The sequence below is a fragment of the Loxodonta africana genome, chromosome 2 (assembly GCF_030014295.1).
Source record: "Loxodonta africana isolate mLoxAfr1 chromosome 2, mLoxAfr1.hap2, whole genome shotgun sequence".
Taxonomy (NCBI): Eukaryota; Metazoa; Chordata; class Mammalia; order Proboscidea; family Elephantidae; genus Loxodonta; species Loxodonta africana.
Window position 1 is genome coordinate 100,440,553 of NC_087343.1, and position 23,118 is coordinate 100,463,670.

General features: G+C 48.5%; 1 protein-coding gene across 1 annotated transcript; it reads left to right on the top strand.

Moving 5' to 3' along the window:
* The first annotated feature begins 270 nt into the window (after nt 1-270).
* NR2F1 (nuclear receptor subfamily 2 group F member 1) lies at nt 271-9,821 on the top strand. Its single transcript, XM_010589457.2, has 3 exons — nt 271-730; nt 3,192-3,719; nt 8,759-9,821. The coding sequence occupies exons 1-3, from the start codon at nt 271-273 to the stop codon at nt 9,037-9,039; spliced, it is 1,269 nt and encodes a 422-aa protein (XP_010587759.2). The 3' UTR covers nt 9,040-9,821.
* Nucleotides 9,822-23,118: the final 13,297 nt, after the last annotated feature.

A 23,118-nucleotide genomic window follows, 5' to 3' on the forward strand; every position in this document is an offset into this window, starting at 1 on the left:
CAGGAACCACAACAAAACGCCAGCAGGGCGGGCGGGCGCGCAGCAGCAGCGGGGCGGCCGAGGCAGTAGCTGCGGCGGCGGCGGCGGCGGCAGAGGCAGCGGCCGGTGCCCGGCTCGGGCTCGGCTCCGGCGACCCCGGGGCGCCCGGCGGGCCCCCCGCCCCCTCCCCCTCCCCCTCCCCCTTCCCCTTCCCCTCCCCGCGCGCTCGCGCGCCCCGCGGCCCTCGGCGAGCAGCTCGGCTCCCCCCCAGCGCTCCCCGGGCCCAAAGATATGGCAATGGTAGTTAGCAGCTGGCGAGATCCGCAGGACGACGTGGCCGGGGGCAACCCCGGCGGCCCCAACCCCGCAGCGCAGGCGGCCCGCGGCGGCGGCGGCGCCGGCGAGCAGCAGCAGCAGGCGGGCTCGGGCGCGCCGCACACGCCGCAGACCCCGGGCCAGCCGGGAGCGCCCGCCACCCCCGGCACGGCGGGGGACAAGGGCCAGGGCCCGCCCGGCTCGGGCCAGAGCCAGCAGCACATCGAGTGCGTGGTGTGCGGGGACAAGTCGAGCGGCAAGCACTACGGCCAATTCACCTGCGAGGGTTGCAAAAGTTTCTTCAAGAGGAGCGTCCGCAGGAACTTAACTTACACATGCCGTGCCAACAGGAACTGTCCCATCGACCAGCACCACCGCAACCAGTGCCAATACTGCCGCCTCAAGAAGTGCCTCAAAGTGGGCATGAGGCGGGAAGGTGAATATTTCTTCTCTGCTTCTCTCCCCGCGCTTCGTCCGGCTCCCCGGCCCTCTTTCTATCTCGCGGGGGTGGCTGCTATGTGGGACTGGGGCTTCAGCGGTCCCGGTCCATCCCACCTTCCCCTGTTCCCTCTGCCTTCCTCCCCCTGCGTCTCCCACCTCCCCCCCCCCACCCCCCAGCTCGCTGCCGCTGCCTCCTCCTCCCGGTCTGCGCTACTCTTCCCGGCTCCCCAACCCCGCCCGCTGCCTGCTCGGGATTGTGTCCCTGGGATCGTGAGCTATGGCTTAAAATCCCCTCCCTCCCTCTGTCTTGGATGTGCTCGGTGTGTGTCCCTTTTCCGGGTGTGCGTGAGGATGCTTGGGGCTGTGCTGGCATGAACTTGGGGAGGGGGTGCTTATTTCCCCAGAAAACTCTGTGTCTGTGTTTTTTCATTCCACTTTCTCCTCCACCTCTTCATACTCTTTATTTAAAATGGGAGAGAGCTGGGGACTGGAGTACCCTGAACCGTAGATTCATTGCTGCCATCATCCTTTTGGAAGCTTAGCTTGGAAAAAGAGGAGTGAGATTTATTGCACTTGTAGGTCTAATTAGGGGGGAAGGGGGGCTTCTAGCCTGTTCACTGGTTCCCTCTCCTCTCCACGGAGCTGGGGCCGCCTCCTCTGGAGCTGTGGCCTTGTGTTCACCCCTCTACTGTGAAAGGAAAGTTTGTGACTGAACCGTGCTTTCATAGTTGTGTCATTTTTTTTTAAAGCATGATACTCCTTTTATTTCTTCATCAAACTCCACCCTCTGCTTAAATACTGCATACAAATTACAATTTACTACGCATTTACCGATCCTTCTGATTTGGCTATAATGCACAGACTGCAGCTGGCATGCGCTTTCACGTCATTTAATCCCTGTGTTGTATGGGTTTGTTGTTTGTGGTTTTTTTTTTTAACACAACTTTTGATGTTGGATTTAGATATGTTTCATGTTCATGTGGCAAGAGATGCAGTAGTTCCTTATAAATGTATTTAGCTGTTCACAGTTAAAGTTTATCTCCTAACAGTCGTTGAAGATGTCTTATAGTCAAATTAGCGAGCCAGACAATTTTGTAGAACTCAGATTACTCCTTCTTGTAATTGACTTTAAAATGATATTTTATATGCCACAGAAAAGAAATTAAATTCCTTCAGATTTCAAGGAGGAGGCAAATATGATGACTTCATTTCTAGCTCCAGGGAGATTTTGTAGGCATCTGAGGAAAAAAAAAAAACTTTGAATTGTGCTCTCATTTAATTGAAAAATAACTGCCAAGTTCAAAACTATAATTAGAAAAAAGTATTCTATCTATTATGTTTCAAGAGCTTAAATTGCACTGGAACTTGCATTAAAATTAGAATCAAAGCAAACTTAAGAAAACAGTGCACAGACTGAAATAAGACAGCTACGTGTACATGGACATATCTATATTAATTTGTTGAGGGGGAGAGTTCAGTAGCCCTAACTTTTCAGAAAGTTGCCTTTGTTTACATGGCAATTTAAAACACCGGCAGTGTTGAAGTAAAACATACACATTAAAAAAAAAACTTTGGTCAGCTTTAAGAACTCAAAGCATGCTTACGTTTTGCATTCAGATGGTTAATGAATCCAGTGTTTTTGCAGTTGCAAGCTCGTGCATTCACTGGGCAAAAGCTGGCTGCAGGTTGCAGTGGCACGGCGCAGGACAGAAATTAATTATATTTCCCACTTTTTTCAATAATGTTTGGCTACTGTAAGTTCAACTTTTTTTCTTGAAAATATTCCATTTTCTGTCGCTTTTAACAGTGAGAACTTTGTGTGGGGCGACGAGGAGGAGGGAAGAGGGGAGGGGTGCAGAATACTTGCTCTCTACTCAAAAAGTTTTAAGTGGTTACGAGGGTATGTAACTTGTATCTATTTTAAGGATAACCCTATAGCATTTTTAGAGAATATGGAAACATTTTATAAGCAAAACGCTGCTTGCTTACAAATAAGGAGGCCGCTAGGCATTTGCCTAGAACCACAACCTCTCTCCGGTTTCGCCTATATATATTTTTTAAACCCTGATTTGTTTCGGTCTGGAGGGGTGAGTGGAGTTTCATTTTTCTGTGTGTTCCTCCTTGGTGGTGGAGGGGTTGGCGCTTTCTTGGCGTCAGGAGCTCTGCTGGCCATGCCCGGCTGGGGGCCTTGAAGTCAGGCCTGGTTCCGGCAGGGTTGGGGTGACCAAAAGGGCAGGCGACGTGGACGGGCAAAACGGGCGGTGGAGCTGGAGGGCCTTACCCCAGCTCTCCTGGCGGTGTGGTCTGTAAGTGAGAGCGAGCGCGTGAGAGAAGGTGCGCGGGGCGCGTGTGGCTGCGGGAAAAGCCTTCGCTTTGTGTCGGGTGCTCTGCGGCGCGGCGATGTTCGCAAGCCCCCTGGATGCACATTGCCTCTTTTCTCTCTTTCTTTTTGTCAGCGGTTCAGCGAGGAAGAATGCCTCCAACCCAGCCCAACCCAGGCCAGTACGCGCTCACCAACGGGGACCCCCTCAACGGCCACTGCTACCTGTCAGGCTACATCTCGCTGCTGCTGCGCGCAGAGCCCTATCCCACGTCTCGCTATGGCAGCCAGTGCATGCAGCCCAACAACATCATGGGCATCGAGAACATCTGCGAGCTGGCCGCGCGCCTGCTCTTCAGCGCCGTCGAGTGGGCCCGCAATATTCCCTTCTTCCCGGATCTGCAGATCACCGACCAGGTGTCCCTGCTGCGCCTCACCTGGAGCGAGCTATTCGTGCTCAACGCGGCCCAATGCTCCATGCCGCTGCACGTGGCGCCGCTGCTGGCCGCCGCCGGCCTGCACGCGTCACCCATGTCCGCCGACCGCGTCGTGGCCTTTATGGACCACATCCGCATCTTCCAGGAGCAGGTGGAGAAGCTCAAGGCTCTGCACGTCGACTCAGCCGAGTACAGTTGTCTCAAAGCCATCGTGCTGTTCACGTCAGGTGAGGCTGCGGTCGCGGGGAGGGCAGGCCCCGCACAGCCCGCCCCGGCCCCCCGGGGCCACCTGTGCCACCGCCGCGCCCGGCCCGGTGCTCAACAGACCTCGGGTCTGGCCCGCGCCCTGCGGCCCCGGCGCGGGGACGCGGCTAGACGCGCCGCTGCCATCTTGAGAGCGCGGCGGTGCGAGAGCAGAGGCGGCGCGGGCGCGGACTGCGGGTGGCTGGGCCTGGAGGTCTGGCCCCCGGCGCGGGGCCGCTCCGGAGGCGGGTGTGTGTCTGTGAGTGTGGGAGGCGGTGCTGTGGATCCGTCTGGCTGCGCGTGTGTGCGGTGTGTGTGTGCGCCTGTGTGTGAGCCAGAGCTCGGCGTTTCTGGGGGAGGAGAGGGAAGCAAGAGAACGTGGGAATGTGGCTTTCTCCTCTGTGTGGCACCCTCCCTGGATGAGTTTCCCTACACACATATACACACACAGAGAGATGGAAAGAGAAGTATATGCACAAATAAATCATAAATAATCCCGCTTTATTGCTGCCTGATTTTCCCTTATCGGAAACCATTCATGTTTGCAGTTGCTGGGGTTATTGAGGGTCGTAAAAAACGGATTCGATCTAAACAAGAAAGATAAAAAACAAAAGCAATACCGCAGGACCCGCAAGTATGGGAGGATTTCCGACCTGGAGATAAATCTCACGGCTATGCAAAACACCCAAATATTGGAAATTTAACAGATTGCCTTAAAAATATCAAATTAAGTGTAGGCGGTGGTAACATGCATGTTAACAATTTCTCTTATGATAGATGGTTCAAATTAACTTCCAGGAAAGTGCATTAACGTTGCCTTTGAAGGGCTCTGGTCTGAGCCTCTGAGAACACTGCCGCCTTTTATTATTGTAACCTGCAAGGGGGAAACATATAAACACCCGGGACAGCAGGTAATGGGGGGAAATATAAACAAAGCCAGAAAGGCTGCTGGTGAGGAGCTGAGCTGCTCAGACTCTGTCTTGGGCCCTGCCCACTGTGACTAGTGTTAGCTGCAGTTTTACCACCATTATTGGCACTATTGTTTTTAATTCCTCCGCTCAGTGAACAAATAAACCTTCCTAATAAATCTGTCCTAGAGCCAGGCCCTCCAAAGGCCAAATTAAAACCATTCTTGAGCAAAGATGGCAAAACCCTTTTCCCAAGGCCTTGTTGAACAGTAAGCAGTGGTATAATCTATCAATATTTCTTGGCTTTCATGCGTGAAGAATCGTATTTACATTGTATTAAAATGACTCTTAAATTTGCACAATATTGTAATGTAGCAAATGTAGTATTAATATCGATCTGAGCAGCAGATAATTTATTTAGACAGGAGCATCTCATTTGTATGCAGGGTGGCCAGAGCCGTGGACTTGGACTGCCCCCCTTTTACTTTCAGTGCAAATGCAGGTCTGCTAGTGGAAGAGGGAGTTATTCTTTCCAAGAGGATAAAGTGCGAACCTTAAAACAAATGGAAGATTTATTGAATAGCCTCCTCGGTGTTTGAATGCATTTTATCTTAATAAGTCTTCTTGATGGAAACGTGTTTTTCAAAAGTGACAAAGAGCCTGGGAAGCAGCGACCAGACTGCTTTAGCTCTGGCAGGCTGGGGCCTGGCTCACTCCACTACCCAACTCTTTAGCCAAATTCATCAGGAAGCAGGCCAGTGTCAGGGAAGCTGGGGGTTTTAAATCTCATCCAACGAGGAGTTTTGAAGCAAAATGTGACTTGGAGCTGGACAGAGGTCTTCTCAAAAAAGATCTCCCCTCCCTTTCCCTTGTCCCCCCTGAGGTTCTTTGAACCCCCTTGACTTTTCTGATCTCATGCCCTTTCTCAGAGAGAGGCAAGGACTGTGCAGACTGCAGAGAAGATTGTAGAATTAGTAATGCTTTCCTTTCTACTTTCCATTCTAAAACATGCCTGTGAAAAGTGTTCCTTTAAAAAAAAAAGTTTTCCCAAAGTACTTGGCTGAACCAAGTCTTCAGGGTGCAAGGGGTGTCTAGAAGTGAACAATAACATTATTTTGTTGGAAAATTGCGAGCAGAATATCTGAAAATGGAAATAGAGCTGTCAATAGTAATTCACCCCCCTTCTCCATACAACACATTTCCACTTTTGACTAAACTTGTTTTGATTGCTAGCCAGAAGGGAATTCATGGGAAGCCTTCTCAAAGTCATCCAACTTTTAAGCAAACTTTGAATGATGGAAAAGACAGTTTTAGACATATTGTCCAATGTGGTTTGCTCCGGCTAAGTATTTGAAGCTGGCACGGGGGTCCCCTGTGGTGGTTTTCACATTTGGCCTCCGGATGGTATGTTTAATCCTTAATATTCTGGACTGCATCCAAGGATTAGGTCGTGACCTGAACTTACTTTTTTTTTAAAAAAAATTCATTAATTCATACACCAAAATATTCTTTCAAATAAATGAGACTTTCCGTGAAAGGAGCCATCTAGTTAACATAAATACAATAAATCCATTTTCAGTGCAATAATAACTTTGATTTCTAGTTATGGCAGCTGATTACATCTATATTTCCTGAACACTAAACTCTTCTGAATGCACAACATGAAATACATTCTCCACACTACAAAGGCTAAACCGGGAGGGCCTGAGCAGTAATGGTTATTTATTTACATAATTTCTTTTCCATACACCGTAGAAGAAATATTGAAGGTTCCCACACTGACACTACTGTATAATAAAAAGTGGGATATGGATTTTGCACATTCTGCCTTCTTTTCTTATCTGGAGTATAACTCATGGAGTGCAAATGTGTACTGCAGTATACCTCTTGCTCACCTAGCTCAGCTCGCACAGCCATCCCATTGATCTGAGAGCCCATACCCTCTTCCAAAGTTGGGAAAATCCTGTTGCAATGGGAGGGGATGAATGAATATCTAGAGGGGGAAGCCAGGCCAGAACAAGGTCCTCATGGAGAAAGGCCACAGGGCTGGCTCCCTTGTACTTGGCAGCCTGGCCCAGCTATAGGCATCCCTCCTCCAGAGGAGGAAGGAAAATGGAAGCAGCCAGCACAGGGCCCAAGCATGCCTTCCCTGGACACCCCCCCGCCACCCCGCCCCTTAGAGTAGCCTAATTAGGAGTGGGGTAGTGAACTTTCACTCTGCTAGCTACAATGGTAAATATCAGGTACGTATTTTACTGACCTGAAGGGGATGCCTTATGGGTCTTGTGGGTCCTGTTCATATTGCATTCTTTGGGACTGAAAGGGATCCTGTGGCATTATGGGAAGATAATGCAGGTAAAGCAAGATATATGTAAACATGGGTCTGCCATTTAGTGGGGCCAGGTTAGCCGCAAGGCCAAGGGCAGACCTGATGGTCCTCTCTCTAAGCTGTGAAACTCCAGAGAGCTCCTGTCCTGCTCCTGCTAGCGGTAAAACCAGTGACTTTCTAAAACAGTCCAGTGCAGATGCGCCCCAGCAGCTGGCTAGAGTAATTAGACATCTGAGAGGAACCTAGTCTGGATCTGGGGTCAAAGGGGACTTCCCTCAGAAGTTTTTGAATTATCTCTAGTTTTATTTGTATTTTTGCTCGAGGCCATAGCCTTGTAGATGAAGGTGTTAGAATGCTTTGTAAATCCCAGTTCTTGAAATATAAAGATGTAAAGCTGAGAAACTCAGCACACACAGGCTTTCCTTTGAATCATTTGTTGTGTCTTCCTAGGGTCACACCTGCCCATTCACAATTATACAATGTCCTTTTGGGGGGCATTATCATGCATGAGTTTCTCCCCAGATCTATATATTAGCAAACTCTGCCTTTGATCTCTAGTCAACCTTTCGACTGGCTAAGGGCTCCTCTGTGATCCTCCTGTTTTTTTAAATATTTATTATTAATATAAGAAACAACATGGGTGTTTGAACTAGGAGAGGAAGCCTTCGTTCTGTTCCTCTGATTCCACCATCCCCTTCATTTGCCTGCCTCTAGTTTAGTTACTATAATACGTTGTCTTTAAATATTTTTAGAGGACCGTAAAGGGCCTTGGTTGATGTGAGTTAAAAACACAGTTTTTGAGATGCCATCCTTGTGTAGAGGTGCCTTTTTCTCCCTTGGTCCTGCCACAAGCTGGCTCTCTCCTTATATTCCCGCACCTTTCCCCCGCCCCCCCATCTCTGAAGCCCCAGCAGCAGCTGCCTCTAGCCCAGCTTTGTGTCTGATCGTTGAAGATGCTTCCTTTCTGCAGCCTGGAGTAACTGAGCCATATTCCTCCTGATTATTATACAGCTTACAGAGATGTGACCAATTTTCAATTACTTGATCTGAGGCACAGATAGAAGTGTACACCCTCACTGAGGATTTGCCACAGAGTCCTTGCTTGCATGGATAGTGGATCTCAAATCCTATATTGCTAAAACATGGGCTTGATCTGATTCCAGGCACTGCCAGCCCAGGATTCCTCACCCCCCAGTGTGTTTGTTCACTACACAATCTAAGTTTTCCTTGAGATTTCCGATTGGAGTCATTTGGGCTTGAGAGGGGACTCCAAGAAGCCTTTAGTTGCCTCCAGGCTGCATGTTTCTTTAGGGCTCCTGAACACCCGGAAATCAGGGGCAAAGGGGGCAAAAGTCCTCTCTTTAATGAGCACAGCCAGAAAGATGCTCCCCTGCAGGCTGAGGACAGGGTGCTCCGAACAGCAGAGATGGCTGCAGCATCCTACATTATTTAATCCAAAGGTGAAAGCGGAAAAACAAAAGAACTAGAGAGGTTGCTACCTCTGCTGTGTGTGCTTCTCTCTCCAGCTCCCCTAGGTTTGGTGAGGGTTTGATACCAAAAAAATAAATGTTTTTATTTGTAGTTGGGGCTGGGGGAAGGGGATGGTGAAGAAGGGATTGGGGAAGGATAGAGGGAAAGATTTTTTTTTTTACTTCCTTTTCTCTTTTTTTAATTGTTTTTATTTTATTTATTTATTTTTTGGTGGTTTGTCGTTTGGCCTCCACTGCTCGCTGACCTAACCGTGTCCCCCCTCCCTCATCTTTCGCTGGTGTGGCTGCTGGGGCAGACGCCTGTGGCCTGTCCGATGCCGCCCACATCGAGAGCCTGCAGGAGAAGTCGCAGTGTGCCCTGGAGGAGTACGTGAGGAGCCAGTACCCCAACCAGCCGAGCCGCTTCGGCAAACTGCTGCTGCGACTGCCCTCGCTGCGTACCGTGTCCTCCTCGGTCATCGAGCAGCTCTTCTTCGTCCGTTTGGTAGGTAAAACCCCCATCGAAACTCTCATCCGCGATATGTTACTGTCTGGGAGCAGCTTCAACTGGCCTTACATGTCCATCCAGTGCTCCTAGACCTCGGGCGCTTCCCACCTGCCCCCGCCTCCCTAGAGACTCAGAGGACCAGCCTGGGCGAAAGACTCCAAAGCCGCGGGGACGCCCCGGTCGGCTGACGCGGGTGCGGCGGGCCAGGCCGGGCCGGGTGGGGGGACGAGGGGGGGAGGAGGCCTGGGACAGGAGCAGCCCACCCAGCAGAAGTGCAACCTGAGCTGCAAACCAGGAGAAAAACAGACTCGTTTAGGATCAGATCTGTGCGCACGTTGGAAAGGAAAGAAAAAAGGATCTTGAGTCTGTTGAGAAAAAGGAAAAAAAAAAAAAAAACACAATTGGAAGAGAGGACCATGAGAATTTTAATAAAACAGGAGACTGATGGACCTTCCAGGAATTATTGTGGACGGATGTGGATATATTCTGTACAGAAAACCACACACATGGAAGTGGGCTGAATCCTATGTAGAAACACACACACTCACCCACCCCGAACATTGTTATTCATTTTGTAAAATATTAGTCTTTATTTTCATTTTTTTGTAAAATTTAAACATCGTATGCGCATAAAGGAAAAAAGGAAACAAGAATTAGGGGAAAATAACATTTTCCAAATAATTATAAAAAAAATTGTCCTGTGTCTATGTATCTATATCTGTTTTGTATTTTTTTCTGGTTCCAAACCAGATTTCCTGTGATTCTATACTAATAATTTTTGATATAACCCTTTGCTTCTTATAATGAGTGCGATATATGTTGTCAAGGCTGTTCTTCAAGAATTAAAATTGAAGTGAAAATTTAAACAAAAATAAAAGAATTTAGCAAAAACCACGTGTCTGGTTGCTTGACAGATGTCATCAGTGCAAGAGAACCCCTCAATTAATTTCCACCTTAATTACCATTAGAAATGAATTTCTGGGGGGTGGGGTGAGGGCTGAGATAAGGTCCATAGCCAGGTTGTCTGAAATTTATGTCCGAAATCAAGCCACAGCCTTGGCTTTGTAAACATGGGAGGCTAGGCTCTGCATGGGCCAGGTTCAGTGGAGAGGCCATGGGGCCTGGGCATCAGACAGCAGCCCTTGAGACTTCGTTGGCTCTAGGTAGCTCCTTGAGCAGCTGGGCCTGGGGCTGGGGCAGGTTGGGTCGCGCCCGGGGCAAGTCTCCATGCAACAAGCTCAGGGGCACCGCCTTCTTTAATGACTGAGCAGCAGCACCAAGGCCAAGGACTGACTGGCTGCAGGAGGGAACTTGCCCTGAGGGGAGGCTGGGAAAAGATGTGGAGGAGCAGCCCTGGGGAGAGGGAGAGATTCTCAGGCCTCTGTGTTGCATGCACTTGGATGCCAGCAGTTGGAGGGTCCCGCCTCCCACCCAGCTCAGGAAGAGAGTTTGACCCTCAGTGCTAGGAGCCCTGGCTTTGCTCGCCCTTATGGTCTGCTGAAGCGCTGGCTGTGGTTTGCCCTTCCTTTCAGGCTCTGTGGCAGTGGCTCCCTGGAGAGCTCTCAAGCTCTGGTGGGTGGATGGAAGGACCCCCCCTGGGGCACTTAGGGGTGTAGACCCTGAGCCTGGGAGCGGGGGAGCTGGACTGGAGCCAGTTCTTCTCAGAAGCAGGATTTGGGCCCTAGTGGCCCCTTAAAGGCAGAAGCCTACCCCTGAGGCCTCTTGTTGGGTGTGTGCATGGGGGCAGCTCTCTGTAACAGCTTTTGGAGCATGAATGTTTTATAGGATTCCAGCCGGAGCTTCAAGAACACATACTGCCAAGGGAGCTCTTTCTTAACGTATTAATAAAGCCAGATCTTTTAAAATAACACCTCTCGCCTCTCCTCCTCCCCAACCCCAAACAGGCCCCGATGAGGCAATACCTTCACTTTTAGAAGTAACTCGAATGTTTTGCTTTCAATTTGGTGTCTAGAAGAGCCCAGGTTCCCCCCCCCCACCCTTAAAAACTGCATTAACAAGCGCTTACACTCCAACGCGCTTGAGGTTTTTAATGCTCTGAGTGCAGAGCAGCCTGGACAGTACTGCGCTCTGGATGGAGAAGCCCCTGCTGGTCCACTATTCGCACCCAGATCCGCAGGGGCCTGGAGGCTGGGCGGAGAAGATGGGAGGTGCGGAGGCCCTTGGGCCCTTCCTGCCCTTCAGCCTGTCCCACCCGCCCCGCCCCGGGCCACAGCCTCTGCACCACGCCCAGTGGCAACAACTTTGGGCCTAGGCTGACTTCCCAGCAGGTTGGGCAGCCAAGGTGGGAGGTGGGTGGGAGAGCTCAAGTTTATCCCCTGACCTCTCAGGAAGTCACAGGGAGCCCTCCCAGGGGGATTGGGGTGGGACCAGCTGCAGCGGGGACGCGACGGGGGAAGGGCAACCGAGCTACCTAGAAGAGCTCACCGATCTTTTCTGCCTTTCTTGAAATGAGATGTAAATATATTCATTACAGTGTGATCCCTCTGATGAAAACAGATAAACATTTTCGTAGGTCGAAAGCCTATTTTTCAATTAACTTCCACATGGTGGCCCAAGACGAGGTAGCCCAGCGTACAGAAACCGCCGGGAGCGGAGGCCCAAGACTTGTACAGTGCTTGATCCTGGGCGGGGAGGTGGCAGTGGCCACTTGGCTCTTGCCCGACTGTCCGAAACCATGGCTCACGGCCTGGGGAACCTCGGAGGCCTTTCTGAACCTAGGCCCAAGTCTAGAGTCGGCCTGCACAGTTTAGGAAAAAGAGCAGGCCTTCCTACGACCTCATAGGGTCCCTGGCCTGCTCAGTCTAGGAGCCAGGAGGACCTAGGGCTGAGGGACGCGAGAAACAAGAGGTGCTCAGCTCCAGTGCTGGGAGGACCCGTCTGGGGGGTCCAGGCAGTGGGCTTTTCCCACTGCATTGCACACAGAGATGTAGTCCTCTCTCCCCAGCCAGAGGTCTCTGTGGGCCTCATTCAGGTAGAGCCTTCCGGAGACCTCGGGCCCGCATGGCACCCCCGCCTGCGGGACAAGCTGAGTTCTTCCGGAGGCTGTAGGCTCCCCTGGCAGTGCAGTCGGGATCCGTGGATCTGAAGCGTCAAAGGCAGGTTTAGCAGGCGAGACTGCCACATCTAAGCAGCGGTTTGTGCCTTCCAGCATCCGGGAACTGTCCTCTCTGCTCTGGCCATCTAAAGGCTCCCTCGCCTTCGCTGATCGGTGGCCACACTTGAACTGGGGGCGGGGTGAGGGCCCAACAAGGCGGAGGGACCGGCTCACTAGTGCCAGGCTGCCTGGGCTCCTTGTTCGAGGGCTTCTGTGACTCCCCAGACCCTGAAAGACTACTGGGCCGTGAACCTGGGCAGGTGACGAGGTGGAGCAGGTGGGAGCCGCTTGTGCCTGGGTGGCGACCCAGAGACCCTTGCGCAAGGAGCCAGCCTTTGTGCTGGGCGCCAGGGGGAGCCGTGGAACCTGGGTGCGAGGCTGCAGACAGGTGTAGGCCCGACGATCCCTTAGGGTGCGCACGCAGCCTTGCCTCGCCTGCCCAGACTGGCCTTGCTTTAATGAGTCCGGAGGAAGGGCTGGGCTAACTGGGCGGGCTAGAACCGAAGGGATCCCTAGGGCCGGGGGATATACATTTTAACAGTTGGAGAGCGGCCCACACACGGCGACTTCTCTGGAAATTACCTGTGACACATGAAAGTCAAACGTTCCCTTTTCTAACCCAAACACTTGCTGGGCGACTGAGAACTTTAGGGACTTTGAAGTCGGTTAAATTACTTTAGCCATAAGCTTTGCTGAAAACATCAGAAAAAACCATCTCCAGAAGGACCTTCCCTCCTCTGGGAATTGCTTGGGGGTGGGGAGGGAGAGGCTGCAGGTTATCCACTGCGGGAGCAGGGAAGTTGGGGGACGAGGCTTGGCACACAAGGGGAGAAAAATATGACCTTCGCCCCTCACACGCACATCTCACCTGGCACCAGGCCCAGGAGATGGGGATATCGGTCCCTCCAGGCCACCAGGACTGCGGGGACTCCGCCCCTCCGGTTGGTCCAGGCTAGCCGCCTCTGGCGGCAACTTCCCAGAACCAAAGAGCCTTGATGAGCTGTTGGAGGCCCCACAGCCCAGCTTTGTGCTCAGTGATTCTGGAGCTCTGGAGCCCCCGGATCTCAGACCACCTGAGCTCTTCCGCTTAGAACGTGCAAAGTTAACTTAAAAAAAAAAATCGTCCTCTTCCTCCTCTTGTAGATACTCTTTATATCTCCCACAGTGGCAGTTTCTCCTCCTGTAAGCTCCAAGATTCCTCAGAACAAATCACCTGAAAGTCTCTACAAATGGGAGACCCTGAGGAGCGTGGGGAGGGAGTGAAGGGGGACACAAGTGAGAACTAATAAAACTCTTGTTAAAGGCCCTGCTCAGGATCCATGGCGTCACTGGGCCTTTTACTTGGGAAGCCAAAGAGTTGTATTCCTAAATGAGTTAAAGACCCATTTACCTCTGTCGTGTTCTATTCATCAAGCCACAAGTTGAGAGTTCCTAACATGAAACTATTTGTTTGCTTACACAACCAGCTGGGCGCAATTTCACGTCTGAGATATCTATCTGAAAGCGCCTCTCATTTATTATCTCTCCTTGTCAGCGAATCCATTTTCCAGCTCTCCCTCCCTGTTTGGAGTTTTATTTATTTATGGTGGGACTTCTTTGCCTGGGAGGACCTGGGGATGGAATGCTCCCCAGGGAGCTGCTGCCCCCTGCGCGGGACAGGCTGCGTCCTGGGCGCGTGGTCCAGGGGACAGCAGAGGGGCGCTCACGGGCCACGGCTGACCCCGGCTGGCCGGGGTGTCAGGGTGTGGGGTGGGCGGCGGGTGGGCCTAGCGGGACACTGCAGAGCTGCCTTTCTTCCTGGATGTACCCTTGCTAGCCCACGCAGTGTAAGCCGCAACCACCTGTGCAGGGGGAGGGGAGAGAGACCCGTTAGACGAGTCCAGGGGCCTCTCACCGAGATGGGTACCCGAGATACGGATTTGAGAGATGCTTTCACAAAACCTCACCTAATCCCATGGGGCCAATTTCTCCACCGGGGGCCGGAGCGCGGAGTGAGTAACCAAGATGTAAATAGTTGTGTGATGGGTTGGGGGAGGGGGCAGAGCATTTATTGTGTGTGCGGAGGGGAGAAGGCTGCACGTGGTTTCAATTTTGAAGCACAAAGAAATAACATGCAATGCAGAAAATAGGTTTATGAATGTAATTGAGAGGAAAGAAAACAATTAACACGGTGTAAGGTTGCACACTTAGTTTTCCACCCCTCGCCTTCCCCTCTACCCCAATTTTGAGAAATCTGGATCATGTGAATAGAGTGGGTCCAGGCAGTTGGATCCGGCTGACAAGGGAACCCCTGATGGGGATCTTAGTGATGGCTGGATAATGGTGTCTATCCATCTCCTTGTCTGCTAAGGCCTCCTCCAACCCAGCTGAAAGCAAGCGATCAAATCTCAAAGTCCAGGGTGTAAAATACCCCCAGTTGTAAAGAAGGAGCAGGGGTGTGTGGAGGGGAGGGAGAGGGAGAAAAGAGAGAGAGATAGCGAGGGATTTCTTTAAGAAAGACCAGTCTGGTCTCTGCAAGCTATCTATTGTGTTGATTTAGGAAGACATTTGCTGTATATAACGTTTAAGGCTGATAATATCATTGCGCAGCCAGATAAATAAAGCGTTGGCCCGAGGGTGGGGTCAGCGATCGATCTCTGGACTCAGAGGAAAAAGGAAAGAGACAGGGGTCGTGCACGAAGCTCTGTCTGTGCGCTTGTCAGTCTGCTCGCAAGAGTGTGTGCGAGCGTCAGGGTGTGCGAGAGAGAACCAAGTCTTCAGCTGGCCAAGAGGCTCATTAGCATTCCTAACCCATGGACCTGTGCTGACAACTAACAGAGATATCCCGCTCACCACCAGGCCTCCTCTCCTTTTGTCTTCAGATCTGGAGGAGAAAAAGATTTCTCGGTGGAAGCTGGAGCCTCAACTTCCATGTGGTTGTTGTGGAGTTAGGATATAAAAAAAGATGTACCAGGATCTTGCCTGATCTTTCACTCTGCTTTTAAAAACTTCCTTCCTAGAGAGGGAACTTTTTTGCTTTTTCTCTCTCAAAGTGTAAGATGCTTGTTGCAACTCCCAGCTTAAACGGGGAGAAAATCCTCTGAAAATATTTTGCCATTTTTCCTTGTTGACTCACAGAGGTGAATGTTTGTATGTTTGGCTGGTACTTTTAGTTAAAGATTTCTAGAACATAGCAACTAAGGGTAGTTCGAGCTTTTTATTTCTCTCCTTTTTTCTGCTTGGTTTTGTTTTTGTTCTGAGATGCACTTCATTTCATTTTCTAAAATAAATGTCCTGATTATTACTTGACTGCTTTTTTTTTTTTAAATAAAATACATCTCTGAAAGCTAAACCAGACTTAATTTTGCATTATCAGAAATATGCAACTTAGAAGCCACCACTATTCTAAGGAACATTTAAAAATTATACTTGTTCCTGCAGTTTTAATCACATTACACCTATTTTGAGGGAAAGTGTCTTTTAACCAAATCTCACAGGGGTAAATACTTATCCTCCTCGCCCTCCTAGATCCCACTCCTTGAACTCCATCAATCTAGGCAGATAGTTTTACATCGGAGTCTACAAATTATCCCATGTTGACAGATGTTTGTCACTTAGTAACTTCTTTCCAAGTTTTCCCCCTCCCCTTTTAAGCCTTCATTCCGGCTTGCTTTGTTGTTTTAAAATATGCATGTCTCTCACTGGAATGCCAGTCACGAGTGCAAACTTTGTGTCCAACCTCCCACATGAAATGATCCTTTTAGAGGGAACTCGATATGTCTCAATCTGCACTTCACTCAAAGCCTCTGGGTACGGGCCGCTCACTCACTGGTCCTAGCTCCAAAATAACTCAGCAGAAACGAGTTTCCACCTAAAAATCCCCTTGAATATCTCCCAGGGAAGAAATATAGCTCCTATAATTAAAGGAGGCAGCGGCAAGAGGGGGAATGCAGCCGGCAGCCAAAAAAAAAGTAAGATTTATTTATTTGCTGATTGAACTTGGGTTGTCATGACCAGCAGGTTTATCTACACTGCAAATGCTGGAGGTTTGTAGTATGTGTGCACAGGAGAGGGAAGTGGGGAGAAAAGGAAGGAAAAGGGGAGGGTGACATGGAATAGGAAGACTGAAAAAGACACCAGGCCAACTTTGGGAGAGAGAAAATGATCTCTGTGGGACAATGTAGGGCCATTTGCTAATGCTGGATTTGAGTGAATGCTTGTAGCTGAGGAATATGGAGGGAGGTGTCAGAGGAGAGGAGAGGAGTAATTAAACTCTTAACTGTAGGGTATCATCAGGAAAAGGAGGACTGTAACTGTTTTCCCCCAGAAAAGTAATGTGACAGCTGGAAAATTATTAGCTGTGCTGTGTGTGGCGGTTTGGGTATGTGGGGGGTGGGGTTGGGGAGGGAGGATGGGAGAGAAGGAAGAAGTTCCAGGACTTAAAGCCGAGTGTCATAGAGCTAGGAACCCCTCCACCCTCCTTGGCAAAAGTTGCCTAGGAGGTGTGGATGTGAAATTTTCTCTAGAAGACATCATCTTTGCACCTTGTTTTAATTGGTTTCGTCTATTCGAGCTGATTCTGGCATTAGAACCACTCAGAGGATGATTCAGCTCGCAAGATAAGAACACCTCCCAACCTCTGCGACCCTCCCCCATGGGGGTGGGTTATAAGCTTCAAAACAGAAGGAGTATTCCGGCTGGGCGGCTCATTTCTATTAAAGAGGCAAAACTTTAGCACTGATGAAAAACAGATGAATTTTTTCTCCCTCTCTCTGAAACAGTTACTCTTTTACTGATGTGAGTGACGTCAGCAATGCCTGCCCTATCCCCTTTGGAGAAAAGGGAGAGAGGAGGAGGGGATGGAAGAAGGGAGCTGGGAGAAAAGCTCGAGAAAAAGAGGAAGAGCGATCCGAGAAAAGAGGGAATGGGGGAAAGAATGAAAATAAATATCCTACACATTTTTGGCCAAAATTCCACAAAGAGTGGGCAAAACAATGCTTCGAAAACCAGTGATTGATAAGGCACCTTTCTCTACTCTCATCCGATCTACATATTCTAACATATGGAATGCTTACAGGCCCTGTGCACTTATAGAAGCCGATAATGCATTAGCTCCCAGCAATATTTACAGCACCACTTTTAATACACACCAGATGGTTCGCGACTGTGCCGCCTCAGCCAGCTCGCTCCTCGATTTTACTCGGCGGCACTTTGTTGCAATTACGCTCCATGCTGAGACCAATTTTATTGGTGACCTATTTTTCATATTTGCAGCATTTTATGTTAAAAACCTCCTCTCTGGCCTTTTTGGAAAGGGCAGCGCTCAGGAAGGGAGAGCTTAGGAGAACGGCGGTGCTGTGGGGCCATCTAGGTGGATATTAATATTTATCATGATGTTACATACCTCGGATTTAAGTGAGTAAATCGGATAGACATAAATACTCCGGTCATTATGTTTGTTCACTCACCCCCGGTTTGTCAGACCCCCACGGACTGTCTACACGGCGCGCTACCCTTAGAGTCAATACACCGGACCATAAATATTGTATTCCATTAATTATCACGCCACTGCCTTATCCTGGGCGCCGGCGTCCTCGAGCGACGCAGGGCAAATGAGGACGCTTTCTGAGCATGGTTCTAGACTGGGAAACCCGCTGAAATTTCCGCGGTGCTTGGGAATTCCTAGGGCCTGAGCGCTTGGCTCGAAGCGGACGGGGCTTGTGGCTGGCTTGCGGGGAGGGGGCTGCTGCGAAAGGCCCACGCCGCCAGGAGCGTTCAGTACCTGTTATCTTGCTACGCAGAAGGCCACAGGGAGAATCCCATTTGGCACGCCGAGAAAGGCTTTCAACTTTATCTCCCGCCATGTAAATATCCCCGAGTGCCCGACTAGGGGACTTTGTTTTGCACCGAACAATATAAATATCCTATTTGCTACAACGCAGGTGTGCTCTTCCTACTCAAACTCCTTTTTCCCGTTTATAATACCTCTTTATGCTCCCCTCCCCTGGTTAAAAAACAAAAAATCACAGATGTTTACTTTATTGATATAACCTATACCATGGTTATGCTGAGAATAATATACCTCAACTAACAGTCATTTAGTAAATAATAGAGGCGTTCTGGATGCTTTCCAATGTTACACATGTACTTGGTCATAAAACCATACGTGAAAAAATTAACATCTGCTTTCCTAAAATAAAGTGTGCCAAGTAGCTTTTTATGAATGCTTTCCTCATTTTAAAAAGAAATATGGAGAGATAAACTGGCACCCAGATGTATAGCATATTTATAATGGTTTTAGGATTTAAAGGTAGCTAGCTATTCATTCATTGCACAAGCCATTTCAAAACTGACGTTTTAAAAGCTACTTAACCCCAGACATCTTCGAATTTTGGAGTCTTCCAAATTTTATTATTTAGAGAGGAATTTACTGTAATTTAATTGCATATCAAGGCAGAACTATGTACAAGTCAAGGCACTGCAGCCTCAGCTCAACAGAAATTCCAACTCGCCTTTTATTTACCTAATTTCTCAGCAAGGTTCCCAGGCCCTTAAGAAGGCAGAGCTGAAAGTTTAGTTGGGCTCTTTTTTGTTGTTGTTTAATTCCACTATTAGGAAATGAGGCCTACCTTTGAATTATTTCATTAGGATTTGGCCTTTTGGGGGAAGGGGTGGGAACCATAATCATTAGTGGCTTTTTATTATTTCTACAATAAATGGCTAGATTCTTTGTTGAATAAGCTGCTTGAATGTTTTGCAGATGTTCCACTTAGACCAAATCTGACCCCCTATTTCCTCCCAAATAAGTCGCTTAAACTCTCCCACCAGTGCGTTTACTCGAGAGCATCATCCCTTCATCCCAGCAAGTTCATAAGTGTAGGACATATTCTTATGAAATTTCCACCTAACTGTGTGCGCGCGCGCGCGCACACACACACACACTCTCATACACTCCCACCCACTGAGCCTCTGAGCGTGGCAGAGGGTAAGAGAAGAGAAAAAAAGACGAGGAACTGATGAGGCGGAATGGAAAGGAGGCGGGAAGTCTGCCCAGTGGTTACACCCCTGTGCGGAGGCGCGCCCTCCACTGGACCCTTCGCTCCGCTTTGTGCCTTTGGTTTGAAACACTGGAGCTGCCCAGGTTCGTTTCTCCTAGAGAACTAGGAATCTTCATTTGCCAAGTGCTTTGGGCGTCTGCGCCCCAAGGTGCTTTGGGCTACTCCGTGAGTGGAGTCAAAACCGGGAACCCTGTTGTCTTCTCGGTGCATCCATTCCGCGGTCACCGTCCCAGCCCTGCGGCCGCGCGTGGGGACCTAAGGGCTAAACAAAGGGCTCAGCGGGGCGCTGGGCGCGGCCACGTGACGGGCCGGAGCCTGGGCCTCTCGGACCCACAGCGGGTGAGGGCGGGCCAGCCCGGGTGCCCTGTGGCTTCCAGACATAAAAAGAACTGCTGGGCCTCACGCCGGTCGCGCCGGGCCGCGTTCTGCTAGGATGAGAGAAGTTCTTTTCTGGCTCGGCGTTGGAGAAGCCGCACCTCTCATCTCTCCAGCTATTACTAGAAAAACCACTTGGAAGAAACTGTGTGTGCGCGAGGAGGGCCGGGGGTGGGCCGGGGCCGGGCTGCGAGGCTGAGGTGGTCGGCTTGTGGGTGAATGGGGAGGAGGTTGGAGAAACAGCTCCTTCCTGAGTGACAGGACCCCTTTTCAAAGGGCAAACAGAAAAAAAAAAAAAAAGCTCCTAATATGAATAGAAGAATTTTCAAGGTTTCGTGGAGTTGCTTCCCTTTCCCCTCCCCCTTTTAAAGACAGGGATCTTTCTTCTTACTAAAAAAAAAAAAAAACTATGGAAAGTGCATAAGCAAACGTGTCCTGATGCGTTTCCAGCAGAAAGAATGATCCATTAACTTTTAAAAATCATCTTAGGTTGGTAAAAATGATTGAAACATTAACCAACTTAAATTAGGGTTTTTTTTGTGTGTGTGTGTGTGAACTCACTGACCAGCTGGGGAGTCACTCTTTCAGATAGGAGTCTTTAGTTAAGGATAGTGTATTTGTGGGGGGATAGGAAGGTCTCACTTGCCCCAGTAACAAAACCTGTCACATCTTTACTTCTTGCTAGAAAAGAGGTAGTGTCCTCATTTGAACACCTCAAAAGTGATGATTGGATGTCTCTGTGAGAAGTCAGATTGGGAGAGGAGAGCTTATGACACACAGCTTTTTAAAGTCTGCCTGAATCTATAATTTACCTTAGAAATGCTTTTATCACCTCCACTCTCAACCCCAACGTTTTTGTTTTTGTTTTTAATCGAGGACCATGCCTTATAGAGAAGAAACCTTAAAAAAAAAAAAAAAGATTTAAACCCACAGTACCAGTTGTTTGTTGTTGTTATCATGATTATGATGGTTATTATGTCGTCCCCTCCTTTTTTGCACTTAATCTGTTGAGAGAACTTTTTTAAGAGTGTGAAATGAAGGACACAAAGACAGTATATCAATGAAAAGAAGAAAGTGGCCCTTTTAATGAGAACTAAAGAAAACCCAAATGTAGATGAAGTGTACCGTAAAAGCTGCTTCAAAGTCCATCTTAATGCCCTTGGGCTCAGTCATCATGAACATGTGATAATTGGGAGTTCTGCACAGAGGTAAGGCAGCTCTGGGGTGGGGAGTCACAGGGATGCACCTCCCAGCCCCATAATTCCAAACACATTTTAGCCAAGAACTTGGAAGTCTTACAGAGCCTAGGTTTGGCTACTCGTAGTGCAGCTCCCTCCACCTTCAAATGCTACCTAGTCATTAAAGTATTTGTCTTTTCTTCCTGAGTAACTGTGCTCAGTAGGGGAGCTCCATCCTTCTCCCTGCCCCCCAGCAGGTTGATGTATACTGGGCCATATTCTGAGGGTTTTGACTACTATTATGAGATCAATTCTGCTTAAATTTCTCCTTTTTTTTTTTGGACCTCGCCTTTCTGGGTCACAAAAGTCCTCACAAGTAATACAGCAATAAATCCGAACAAAAATAAGACAGATTTCCTCATCGCTGTGTAATAAAGTTAAAGGACATTGTTTTGTCAGACAAGCGCTAAGTAGAAAATAAATCTCAGAGTCTGGGGAAACAAAACGGAGCACTGTTGGCATGTGTGTAAATTTACTTCTAAAAGCAATAAATCAATGTTAAATTAAACAGCTGGGTACCCTGTCTAGGAGAAGTTTCTGTGTTTAAGAAGACCTTGATGGGAGAAATGAGCTATTTAACAAGATACCCCAAAAAGTTAAATTTTTATTGTGAATCGAGGAAAGACTGGCCTGGGAACTTCTCTGAACTTCAGAGAGAGCAAGGGGAAGTGTGAATTGTATCTACTGTCCTTCCTCAGATCTTCACACGTGTTTTCAGGCATAAGGGAACACAGAGGTTTCAGAGAAATGTTTTAGATGTTTTCTAAATTGTTGGTTAAGCTCTGAGGTCCTCTCTTTGTTGGCTTAGGTTTGTTGGGTGAGTTGTGATTTTCGTGGGGTTTTTTTTTTCTTGTAAATACAAAAACCTGTGGAGATATTTTAATGAGCATGTCGAGCATATTTTTGTCTAAAGCTTCCTTTATTCTTCATGTGGTTATTTCTGCACAGTAAATAATAGCATAGTAGAAAAATAAAGAGAACTGTTATTTCATATTTTTTGTCTGTTTTCATGGAGAAGCATGCCTAAAATTGGAGTAGCATCTGAAACACAACTGGGATGTTTTAATGTTTCATTTTCTAAGCTTTATTTATTTTAATTCCCCTTCACTGAGAAAAGTTGTGTGGGGGGCTGGAGTCGGGGACAGAACAATAGAAGACCCAAGCTCTGGCTCTGTATTGTAAGAACAATGTGAATCAATGAGTTATTACAGAGGCAATATTCAATAGCAGGAAATTAGAAGTACATAGTTTAAGGCTAGCGTGTATGTACACTGAATTTTTTCTCCATCCTTAAAATGAAATTCCAGAAAGACTCGGCAGAAGTTCTTTAGAAAGCAGGCATATTATTGAGATGAACTCCCTTAGTCTTTTGAATTCAGATCGACTAGTTTAAAAGAAAAATATGGTATGCTTGCCTGTATAGAAACCAGCAGATTATTCTTTACTTTCTTCATATCACAATCCCAGAAGCTTTGTATTGTAGTTGCATTGTTAGGCTAGTTCCAAAGGATATTCATATAATTAGGAATCACCATTCAAATTTTAAAAAATGGAAAAAGTGCTGTGTTCCCCTCAAGCTACAAACTAACAGGGGTATTTGGCAGGATCCTAGCTACCTCTGACTTTTCTTCAGACCGAGAAAATATCAAAGAATCCGTTGCCTGAAGAAGAATAAAGTTATAGTATTTCTATTTAGAAGGCAGCATTTGGTTTCTAAGACCATTTGTGGCTTGTTAAATAAATCTGTGTCTTATGCCACATGGAGATAGCTCAGACTGCCTGTCAGGAGACTTCTGGGCAGCCTGTAAATTCAGAATGACTTCTCAAATCCTGCTAGATTTTCCCAGAGGTGTGTTTTCCCCTGCACCGAAGACCTGAGAGTCATTTCAGCCCAAGGTGAGGCTTTCAGGCACTGCTCTTTGTCTCCATCTGGAGAGAAAGGTGCAGAACTAGTGAGACACAAGGCTGTTTTGGGAGGGGTGTATGAAGAGACCACTTGTTCTAATTAAAGACAATAAGCACCCTGTGAGGAGCTGTCCTTTGGCCTTAGCTGGCAGCAGAAAAAGTCTGTCTCACCTCAGAAGTTTGAGCTGCCCAGTGGGGTGAAGAGCTGAGCTGGCTCAGGTGAGACTGGGCCAGTGGTTAAATCGCAGGAAGTGCATGCATCTTCCAGCCCCCCTTTGCCTCTCCATCCCCTGGTCCTCTCTCTGTGCTCTCTGTGCTTCACTCAGGCACTTTGATTCTAACTTTGCTTGCTAGATGGCGCTCCGTGTCTCAGTACCTTCTGTTTCAGAATTAAAGCGGCTTTTTAGCACCGTTGTTCTCAACTAGTTGTGGGCATTTGATTAGCACAGTGTTGGTAATGTTATTATTGCCCTTGTTTTTGCCACCCTTGTTCATTCTT

Excerpts from the sequence above, each read along its gene's own strand:
- NR2F1 (XM_010589457.2), top strand. The coding sequence starts at position 271 with ATGGCAATGGTAGTTAGCAGCTGGCGAGATCCGCAGGACGACGTGGCC. Across the intron at positions 731-3,191 it reads AGTGGGCATGAGGCGGGAAG|CGGTTCAGCGAGGAAGAATG; the intron begins GTGAATATTTCT and ends TCTTTTTGTCAG. Across the intron at positions 3,720-8,758 it reads CATCGTGCTGTTCACGTCAG|ACGCCTGTGGCCTGTCCGAT; the intron begins GTGAGGCTGCGG and ends CTGCTGGGGCAG.